This window comes from Myotis lucifugus, unplaced genomic scaffold (assembly GCF_000147115.1).
Source record: "Myotis lucifugus unplaced genomic scaffold, Myoluc2.0 scaffold_128, whole genome shotgun sequence".
Classification (NCBI taxonomy): domain Eukaryota; kingdom Metazoa; phylum Chordata; class Mammalia; order Chiroptera; family Vespertilionidae; genus Myotis; species Myotis lucifugus.
The window spans coordinates 1,289,840-1,300,692 of NW_005871176.1; the positions used below are offsets into that span (position 1 = coordinate 1,289,840).

At 58.9% G+C, this 10,853-nt stretch overlaps 1 protein-coding gene across 2 annotated transcripts in view; it reads right to left on the minus strand.

The window, feature by feature from the left end:
* Positions 1–8,083, minus strand: part of KIF17 (kinesin family member 17) — a 32,283-nt gene extending 24,200 nt beyond the window's left edge. For both annotated transcript variants that reach the window (XM_006094007.3, XM_006094006.3), the window contains exons 1-3: positions 7,666–8,083; positions 4,871–5,017; positions 3,530–3,631 (exon numbers count right to left, since the gene is read on the minus strand). In XM_006094007.3, the coding sequence (XP_006094069.1) occupies positions 3,530–3,631; positions 4,871–5,017; positions 7,666–7,896 (480 nt within the window). In that variant the 5' untranslated portion in view covers positions 7,897–8,083. The remainder of the gene's footprint in view (positions 1–3,529; positions 3,632–4,870; positions 5,018–7,665) is intronic.
* Positions 8,084–10,853: the final 2,770 nt, after the last annotated feature.

Below are 10,853 nucleotides of genomic sequence, written 5' to 3' on the forward strand. Positions count from 1 at the left end.
CACACAGAGCCTGCGTGAAGCCAGCGGGAGGCCGCGGCAGCACTTGCGGCTTCCTTCACGCCCACCTGTGTGCCGGAAAGCGGCGAGCGGCCTGTTTTGATCACTGCCACGCTCCCTGGAAGAACCTAGAAGGCTGCCTGGCACATAGTAGGTCTAGGTGAGAGGCTGCTCGCGGCTTCAGGGAGAAGCAGTTCCTATTGAGTCAGATAGGCCTGGGATGGAAACCGGCTTCTAGTTGGGGAGGTCACTTTGCCTCTCTCGGCCTCGGTCCCTCCTCTGTCAAATGAGGATAAATCCCATTTCTGCCTGACTGTTAGGAGGATTAAGAAGAGGATGGAGCCCAAACCGGTTTGGCTCAGTGGATAGAGTGTAGGCCTGCAGACTCAAGGGTCCCAGGTTCGATTCCGGTCAAGGGCATGTACCTTGGTTGCAGGCACATCCCCAGCAGGGAGTGTGCAGGAGGCAGCTGATCGATGTTTCTCTCTCATCGATGTTTCTAACTCTCTATCCCTCTCCCTTCCTCTCTGTAAAAAATCAATAAAATATATTTTTTAAAAAAAGAAGAGAATGGAGCTAATAAGTTCTCTGGGAACTTGGCGGGGCTAAGTGAGCACAGGTCATGAAGAGGTGAGGACACTGTCTCTCGAGCAGAAAAGGGGGCAGGGAGGCACCCCCTCCCGGAGGGGTCACCCCACCCCGTGTTTAGACCCAGGAAGGCTTGTTCCCCCACCTCCTGATCCTGGGCCCCCCCATCCTTCCCCTGATGTTCCTGCCCCGCCCACCACAGAGCTGGGGAGGCGCTGAGTGACAGCCACCAGCTGGGCCCTGTTCCTTGGTAACTGCTCCGCAGCTGCAGTGCTGCCCAGTCGCCATGACAACCAGCTGGGACGTGGCCTGGCTGGGCCTGGCGCACAGGCAGGATATGTGGACCACAGATCCGGAGCCAGGAAACACCCCCACGGGGGAGGGTCCTGACGCTGCCGGGACACGGGGTACAGGACCTGGTGGAGGGCCCCCCCGAGGCCGACCTCCTCCGCCCAGAGCCGGGTTGTTTCCATGATAGTTCATGGTTTGGGGAGGAGGAGGTAGAGCTCTGCTCCCCAAAATCTCTTGCTGGCCCTCGCTGATCTAATAACCCAATTACCAAAATGATTGGTCCGCGATGTGCGGGGGAGCCTGACCACCTGTGTTCTCGTATCCGGTCTCCGCCCTTTACTGATGTGCCTGTGGTTGCTCTTACCCAGGCACCCGAGCCTGTTTCCCGTCTGTGATAAAGGACACGAGCAGCACCTCCTCCGAAGGCTGTTGTGAGGTTACATGAGGACCCCTCTGTGCCTTCTCTGCGAGGCTCCAGGTCAAAGCTCAGAGCACCCTGGGGAGTGTCCTGGAGCGCATCTGTCCCTGGCGGCCCCTCAGGAGCCCGGCTCCCCAAGCTTGAGGCCCCTGGCCCAGCTGAGCAAGCGCATGTAGCTGCCAGCCCTCGCCCCTCAGGGCCTGGTGACCAAGCCAGTCTAGGGGCCAGGGTACCAGGAAGGGGAGGAGGGCCCCTGCTGCCCCAGGCCCAGGGCGGGCCTTTCAGGGCTGAGCAGTGGGAGCAACTCCCTGTGCTGCTTGTCCCCCACTTCCCTGTCTGGGGGCTGAAGTGTGACTCAGCTGCTCGAGCCCAGGATAGAAAAGACAGTAAAAGACGCCGGGTGGGCGGCTGGAGCTCCTGCACAGAAAGGGCAACGCACTGCTGTGTTTGGAGAAGCGGAGAAGGAGGGGCTGGGTGGGTCCTGGTCTGGACGGGGACTGGCAGGGAGGGAGGGAGTGCACGCCTGTGTGGACCTGCTGCAGCGCGGGGCGTGGGGCCTGGCACCCGGCACCTGGCACCCAGTAAGGTTTTGTTGAACGAATGAATCACATGTCCCTCCCTCACTAGAACCTAATTCCTGGCTTCTTATTGCCCCAGGGGCTTCCTATATCGCTGACCCTAAAACACTGGGAGGAAGGCACCTGACCACGCACATCCCACAAGTTCAGGTACAACAAGTAGTTGGCTGTGACCTGGGCCAGCCCCTGCCTCTCCGTGGGACTCGGTGTCCTCCTCTGTACCAGGACAGGCTGACTAGATCTCTCAGGGTGTTTCCGGCTCAGATACATGGGACGTTTCCAGGGCATGACAGGTACGAGCAAGTTTACCCAGACAGCTGCTCCCCAGCCTGACTTCCGCGGGGCCATGGAGTGGCCACCCGTCGGAGAGGAACTCACAGCCCTGGAAATGAAGCCAGAGCAAGTGGGGGGTCTGGGGCCGGGCAGAGAAACACGCTGCCCCACATGGGTGGCTCCAGTGTCCTGTGCCAGGAGGGGACAGGCAGGGTCCGGAGGGTGGGGAGGGCTCTGCTCACCCCCATGGCTGTCGAGGCATGTGGCCTGGGGAGACTGACACCGTATGGGTCATGGAAAATGTCCCACCCTGACTCTGCCACTTCCTACGCAGGGACCCGAGTGACCCTCTTTTCCAGCCCCGTTTCCTCGCCTTAAAAAATGGGAATCTCCATAGCAACCTCCCAGGGCTGATGCTCATTAACGACTGGCACTCCCCCAACTCGGACATTCTGCCTCTGAGGGAGGTGGGACGATCCGGGGGTGGGCTTTTAGGACCCCATTGGTTGCTTGGTCAGATAAGAAGCGCCAGACTTGGGGAGCAGCCACCAGCACTTCCCCACACTGGCCTCTCCTCCTTGGACCTGCCCAGGCCCACTCAGAGTTAAAGAGTCCCAGAGAGGACACATGACCAAAGCCTCGCGCTAAAGCGAAGGCCCAAGGCTCCCAGGCAGGATCAAGCCTGGCCACCAACTGTGCAGTCCTGCTGGGTCACCTGACCTCGCGGGCTCCCCAGAGGATCAGTTCTGTCATCTTGCAAGGTTCCTTTTGTCATTGGTGTTAATCCTCACCTGATTTTTAGAGAGAGTGGGAGGGCAGAGGAGAGACATACACCAATTGGTTGCCTCCTGCAAAGGCCTGGGATCCAGCCAGCAACCAAGGTAAGTGCCCTTGACCGGAATTGAACCCGGGACCCTTCAGTCCTCAGACCGATGCTCTATCCACTGAGCCAAACTGGCCAGGGCAGTTCTGTCATCTTGATAGAACCCTCGAAGCATCTAATTTGGCTTCACGTGCTGGGAAAGAATGTTCTTTCATTCTGGTTCTCGCCTTTTAGGAGACTGAGGACACTGTTCCAAACACGTGCCCATCAGTCCTGACTCCTCCTCCCTGGGTTTCCACTGTGCGCCCGCCGGTCACACCCACCTTCCTTTCTGGGAATCGCAACGGCATGGAATCGCTCACACACTGAACACCTGCCATACGCCAGCTCTGCCCAGCAGCGCGCCCTCATTACCCTCTTGAACCTCACAACCACCTTGTGGGTCATCAGTCCTCACTGTAGTCTGAACCAGCACCTGTGCACTCTGAGGGCCCACCACCACCTGATGCCAACCTCCCCTCTCCTCCAGCCCCCACCTGCCTCTGCCAGGTCTGCACCCACCTCCAGCTTCTGCTTGGTGTCAGCCCCCAGGAGGTCACGGACATCTTCGTTGTAGATCTCCAGGTAGGAGGCCCGGACCAGGAACTTGGTGTTCTCCGCACACTGCAGGGAGTGGGCAGAGAGCAAAGACAGACACCTGAGCACCTGCTGCCTCCCCTGGCCCTGCAACCTGAGCCCCTGCAGCCAGACATCACGGTGATGTGGGGTGGGGAGAGGGTGGGGGAGGTCAGGCTTCACAGCATCGCATCATTCTCATATTGCTGTTGTCTAATGCTCTCTCTACAGGCCTCAAAGGAAAAGAAATGGGAGAGGCCTCCCATTGTTCAGGTAGAGAAACTGAGGCCACAGGTAAGGCCTGGACCAAGCACTGGCCCTGGGCTGATCCCTGGCAGCCCTCTCTCCTGTGTGTCACCAGCTGAGTCCCGGGTGCAGGTACAGTGGGCTCTGCAGCTGACCAGGGTCCCTGTCCACACATTGCCATTCCCCAGATGCAGGAATCTCTGTGCATTGCCACAAATGTCACCTGCACTTCTCACCTGCAGCCTGCACACTGGGATGACTGTTTTGTTTTTGTTTTTTAAATATATTTTTATTGATTCCAGAGATGAAGGGAGAGGGAGAGATAGAAACATCAACAAATCATGAGAAAGAATCATTGATCTTCTGGGGATCGAGCCTGCAACCTGGGCATGTGCCCTTGACCGGTATCAAACCTGGGGCCCTTCAGTCTATAGGCTGACACTCTATCCACTGAGCCAAACCAGCTAGGGCTGGGATGACTAGTTTTGACCCAGCCCATAGGGTCTCCAAGTCTCAGCTTCCCGTTCTTGAAAATGGGGATGATGGTTACTGCTGGGCCAGGGTGGGGGTTCAGTGGGATAATAAAGGGCTTTGCACAAGGCTTGGTTTGTAGCAACTGCTCAATAGAATGGAAAGCTGGCCCTAGCCAGTTTGGCTCAGTAGATATCAGCCTGCGGACTGAAGGGTCCCAGGTTTGATCCCGGTCAAGGACACATGCTCAAGTTGTGGGCTCGGTCCCCAGTAGGGGGGCATGCAGGAGGCAGCCAATGGATGTTCCTCTCTCACATCGATGTTTCTCTCTATTCCTCTCCCTTTTCTCTAAAATCAAATTTTTAAAAAAATCCAAAAATGGCAAGAGAAAAACATGCGAGGTGTCATGTCTCAGTTTTAAGTTCTCCCATCAAATTCAGAAAACCAGAGCCTGTCTCCGCTCATCCGTGCTATAGAGGCTCTGATTCATCCCAGAGTCAGAAGTGCTCTGGGACCCCGCGGCCCCGGGCACCAGCCCTGCCCCTGCCCCTGCCCTCCCGAGGCCCGTACCTGCACACTCTCAAAAACGTGCTCGAAGGCCCTGGGGATGATGCCTCTCTGGGTGGGTGGGTTGGGCAGGCCCTGCATGGTGAAGGACTTTCCGCTTCCCGTCTGGCCATAAGCAAAGATGGTGCCGTTGTAGCCCTCAGTGACACCCTGCGTGGGAGGACCAAAACCCGGTGCTAAGCAGGCCCAGCATGGCCTGGTGGAGGGCCAGGGCCAGGTCTGAGGGGCTGACCCCTCCTGGGCCTGGGCCTCCCACCTCGATGTCCCTGGGCTGGGCGTGGGCAGGTAGACATGAATGAGGCACAGCTCTGTCCTCAAGCTCAGTGCCTGCTGGGGTAGGAGACTGTCCCTGTGTGTGGTTAAGAGCTTGTGCCCTGGAGTCTAGCCACCTGGGTTCAAATCGGGCTCCACCCTTTAGTGACTGTGCCCCTGGCCTGTTGGTACGCAGGCACGTTGAGCCTCAGTTTCCTCCTCTGACATGAAGGGTCGGGACAACCTCCAAGGCTGTGTGAGGTTTACCCGACAAGTACTGTAGGCACTGGCAGTGGGGTGCTGGGGTACAGAGGTGCTCACTAAATGTCTGCCTGGATCGTGGGGGAGTGACTCCCATACAAGGCAAGTGGAAGCGAATGTAATGTGGGGAGTTCAGGCCCTGGGCAAGGAGAGGGAGTGTGGGGGAGGGGACAGGACGGTGTGGGAAGATCCAGGCACAGCCTCCTGGGTAAGTGGAACTGGGGGAGCTGAAGGGGAGGCTTGGATTTTGACAGGTGACAGAAGAGGAAGGCATCCCAGGCTGAGGGGACAGGTTGAGCGAAGACAGAGAGGAGGGAGGCTGGGGCGAGGGGGATGGAAGAAGAAGCTGAGAAGGAAGGTAGGGCAAGCGGGTGGCACCCTGAGGTCATTCTTCGTTCAGATGCATTTATTCCTTCCCTGTGCCAGGCACCGTGCTCTGGCAGGGGACAGAGCAATGAATCAGGCGGACACCCAGTCCCTGCCCTCACACATGAGGACACAAATTCTAGAACCTCGTGTGAGGAGGGGGGAACCCAGTGTCAGAACCTGGGCCAGAGAGCTGCTCCTGGACCCCGAGGGCCCACGTGGATCTGTGCCTGCTTCCAATGCAAAGGCCCGCCCCGTAGACCGCGTGGGGCTCCGGTCCCAGGGGACTGCTGGGGAAGACGGGACACCGTTCAGTTCCTTGGAGGGAGGCCTCATTGTCATGGGCAGAATGGACACTATCACCCCTCCCTTGTCTGAGGAAACCCTGACCACCGTGAGGGCTGCACACAGGCACGGGTCCCTTGCGGAGGGTGAGGCTGTGCAGACCCATCACCCAACCGGGGCCACAGCCGGGCTCCTCAGAGCCAGGGGCACACGAAGTCCCAGGAACATGGTGCAGCGCCCAGAGTATCAATGTCACCCAAACCCAGACAAGAGTCCACATAAACATAAATACCCCTGCACCATCCAGGGGGGTAGCTACCAGCCACGCTAGACACATGCCTGGGGCAAATGAGATACTGCCTTTATTTTATTTTAGTTAATTTACACTTAAACACAGAAGCAGTGTAAAATATTTTCCCACTAAACACAGTTCAGTGTGCTTCATTTCGTTTTTACCAGGGACACTCGCACATCTGAACTGAATGTGCTCTAGTGTACGATGGTCTTCTAGGAGCCAAGCAGCCAACGGGGGACTTCGGGAAGCTTTGGGAAAAGTGAGCCCCTTCCACTGGGTGGACATTCAAGGACAAGGACCCGACGGGGAGAAGACTGGACGAGATGACCCCTCAGGTCCCTTCAGCCTGGAAATCCAGGACAGAGAGGAACAGCCTGCCCTCCCCAGAGCCTGGGACCACCCCCGGGGAGAGCGGCCCTCGTCCTCTGGGCATCGTCCTGGGGCAGGGCCTGACCACTGGGGAGCTCTGGGCTTCAGAACACTTCAGCCGCTCCAGGGTTCTGACTATCTTGGAGGAAGAGATGGCGCAGCCAAAGCTGGTGCTCTGGGGATGTTTAATGGCCTGCCGTCCAAAACAAAAAAGGTCCCGTGGTCACATCTATTTTGGAAACACTGGGTTAAAGAAGTTATAGTGGTTTCTTCAATCGAGGGAGTGTGTACAAAGCACTTCCCAAACTTCCCCTCTTTACCTGGAACCACCTGTCCCATCTCAACTAGTGATGCTCTGGCAGCTGGGGAGATGTTGGTAGAAACGAAAGAGCCCTTGCCCGGCGGAAGCAGGTGCAGACCCAGCCCCACCTCTATCAGACTCCCTGTGGGGGCTGGCCAGTCTCCTCCCTCCCAGCTCAGTTTCCCCATCTGTGAAATGTGAGGCCCCTCCCCCCTATGAAGCTCAAAGGAACAGAAGCAGGGACTGGTGAGATCTCCTCCCTCCCGCATAGGATTAAGAGAGGGCTCTGAATGCTGAGGGGGAGAAAGCAGAGGGATGGGGAGGGGGAGGGAGAAGGAGAAGGAAGCTGGAGAAAGTGGCTGGGGCGGTTAGAGAAGCCCTGAAGCTCCCAGGCGAGGGTGGGGGCAGGCGGTCCTGCAGGCTGGAGTTCTGGTGGGAGAGGGCTGTAGGGGTGGGGATGCGGGCAGCCTCGGCACTGGGCGCACTGGAGACCGGGGCACAGACCTGGTGGGCGGGTTCCTGCTCTCCTGCCCGCAGAGGTCTTCAGACCAACCTGCTGGTGTCCAGGGGGCCTCCGGCGGCTTGGGGGCAGTGCCGTCCTGGGGACCCCTCAGGGCGGCCCAAGTCCTGCCCAGCCGGTCCTCGGAGGCGGCCTCCCGGCGCGCTCACCTCCACCAGCGGGTAGGCGATCTCGTTGTAGATCTGCTCCGTGAAGTGGTCCATGAAGTAGGCGCCGTCGAAGGTGAACTGCTTGGGCGGCTCGTCGGTGGCGCTGGGGTTCTGGATGAAGCACTGGCCGCGCGCCGAGTCCACCGTCACCACGGGCTGGCAGTTCAGCTCCCGCTCCCGCTGGTTCATGGGGCGGCAGCGCACCACCACCTTCACCGACTCCGAGGCCATCGCGCCCCGGCAGGGCTCCCCCGGGCGCGGGCCGACCCGGACTACGCGGTCGGGACAGACAACCGCCCGGCAGGGGACCCCTGGCCGCCTGGAGCGGGGGACGCGGCGAGAGCCGGGCGCAGGGGGCGGGTCCTCGTGGAGGGGTCGGGGCTGCGGAGGGAGAACTGGACGCCTCGCGGGGCCTCCGAGGGAGTCGCAGGACCGGAGCCGGGGCCGCTGCCTCCTTCCGTGGCCGGGCTCGTCTATCCCCGAGGCCCGGCCCTGGCGGGGAAATGGAGGATCCGCGCTGCAGGCGCCGCAAGACCCAAGCTCCCAGCCGCCCGCTTGCCCTCAAGCTACAGCGGCGTTCGCGGTTGCATAGCAACGCACGTGGCGTCACAGGTGGCGGCCCGCGAGAACGACCACGCGCTGCTCGCGCTCGGCCGCCGGAGTGTGGACAGGTGTAGCCCCGGCTCGAAGCCGGCCCGCGGGGGCTGCCCGCCCGCTCCGTCCCGCCCGCTGTCTTCTCCGATGCAGCCCCGGTGCAGAGGTGAAGCCACTGGCCCGAGGTTGCCCAGCTAAGCGGGGAGGCCAGGCCTGACGCCACCGCTCAGAGAGAGACAAGAGGAGGGGCCTCTCGCGGGGGTCAGAGACCCACTGAGACAGGCAACCAGGACTTTGCTTTTCTCACGTCCCTGACTCAGAGTCCCTGGAACAAGGCAAATTGTCTTTCCAATGCCGCCCTCGTTTTTTCTAAGCCTCAGGATGAACAAACAAAACACTTTGAGAGCCAAGGTCTTTTTAGTTGTCGAGGCTGCCTGGCCTGTCTCCCGGCTCAGCACACGTCCCTCCAGCCAGAACAGCCGCCTCTAGGCTCCACTCTGCACAGAGTCAGCTACCTGCCAGGCATCGTAGTAGGCGCTGGGAGACAGCCCAATCCCTGCCCTCCTGGCGCCCATAGTCTAATTGAGTGGGGGAGACTGACATCAAAACCAAATCTCCCACATACAAAAATCCCAGCAATGAACTAGTCATTACAAACTAAAGGGCCAGTTCTGTGGAACATCCAACAGGGGGACCTTACCCGCAACCCTCCCCCGCAGGCTTCCCGAGAGTGACAGGAGCTGAGATGCTAAGGTTGAGTTAACCAGGCAAAAGGCAGGGAGGACAAGACCTGTCCCGGCTGTGCAAAGGTCCTGTGGCATGTTGCAGGAGCAGAAGGAAAGCCCAAGTTGCCAGAGCACAGGACTTGAGTCTTTTTCCCACAGGAAATAACCACTGAAGACTTTAAGCAGGAGAGAGAGGATTTGAAAATACTGATCCGATTCCTTCAGGACACCCTCTGCCTCTGAGAACAAGACCTGTCTGCTCTGCCAGTCAGCACCATCTGAAGGTATGTTGGCAAACAAAAACAAAACAGGAAAACTGAACAGGGACATCACCTTGCAAAGGAAAAGTTGGTACTGAACAATCCGAAGAAATGCGTTTTATTTCAAGTACATACAGTAAGGAGAACTGGGCTACCCAGGCGGTGCTGGTTGGAAAAGAGAAAACTGATCTACGATTAAGACACTGACGTGTTTGCACACATGGGTCAAAAGCCTTGCCCTGTTTGTGCCACGTGAACAATAAATGCCGTGAAAAGGAATGTTAAAGTGCTTTGGGCACACCCTGACGCCTTATCCACATGGATAATTTGCACAACAAAACACATCCATCACAGAGGCAAAGCTCTGGCCTAAGCTGGGCCAGTTACCGGCTCTTAAATGTGCAACTCCAGTGCTCTCATCCTGGGCCCTGTGTCAGCAAACCCCTCTCCTGACCAGGGAAATGTAGGGCTGGGTACTCCCACTAGGGACCAGGGCTTTGCCCAGGGAGATGGGTTCAGGTAGCAATGGCTGCACAGGGAATTGCGGGTTCCCGTTCACGGTCAGTACAGAATCAGCGCTGTCGTTCCAGAGAGATGAGCCCCCAAGGGCAGCTTCCCCCTCTCTCTTCTGACAAGAACAACAAGGTCCCTCGCCAAGACCATCCCGGCAACGGGATTGTCAGCTGGGAGCACCAGCTCCCCAGAACCCTCCCTCCGTTTCTCTTCTGTGGGGCTGCTGTTCATGGGAGGAGTCAGAATCTGTTACTTGCAAGGCACCGAAAGTCACATCCAACTCCCAGGAGAGGGAGAGGGCAGCCCCAGATTCATGACCAGGCCTCTGCCTTAGAAACAGAAATTCCCCCACAGTGAGCTTCCTCCCTATCGTGGTAGATTAGTGCCTGTCAAGATTACCAATGAAGGGGGTTCCTGCCAGTCAGCACGGGATCAGTCCCGCAGACTACGGTCATTTCCGTGACTCGCTGTCCATCGAGGCCAAGCCCCCCTGGCAGAGCCCACATCAGTTCTAACTGTGGATGGCTCTCCTCTGACCCGCGCCCCAGTGGAACTAGCCTAAGAGGGGCACGGCGGCTCCCGACAGCCCGGTCAGCGCCACGCTGAGGGCAATCCCCTCATCAGGTGACTTCGCAGGCAGCCACCACACCTCCTGCAGCCTGCAGGCTGAGCCGGACTCTGGTCCACCCTCTAAGCCCGTGGCTCACTGCGATCCCCTCTCAGTCAAGCGGCAAAAGGAAATGCACCGTGTGTGTGTCATGGGGAGTGGACGAGGCTGGGCAACCCTCCCCGTGAGCGGGATCACCACCCTGTGGTTTTGAGTACAGACAAGCCGGCTTCCCAAGCGCTGCACAGGGATTCTGTGCCCCGATGGCTCACGTCCCTCTCTGCACACAGGTGTCCACCCCGCACATGGGCTTTGGGTGGTGTGGCTCTTCCTCCACCCTGGCCTTTCTACGCTCCTACCCCTGCTCCTCAGAACTCAGGGGAAGACTCCCTACCTCAGACGACTTGAGAAACTGGCAGCCAGGACGGGGCCCACAGGCTCCACTGAGTCATCTCCGTGTCTCTCCTGAGAGGGCGGCTCGCCCAGGCC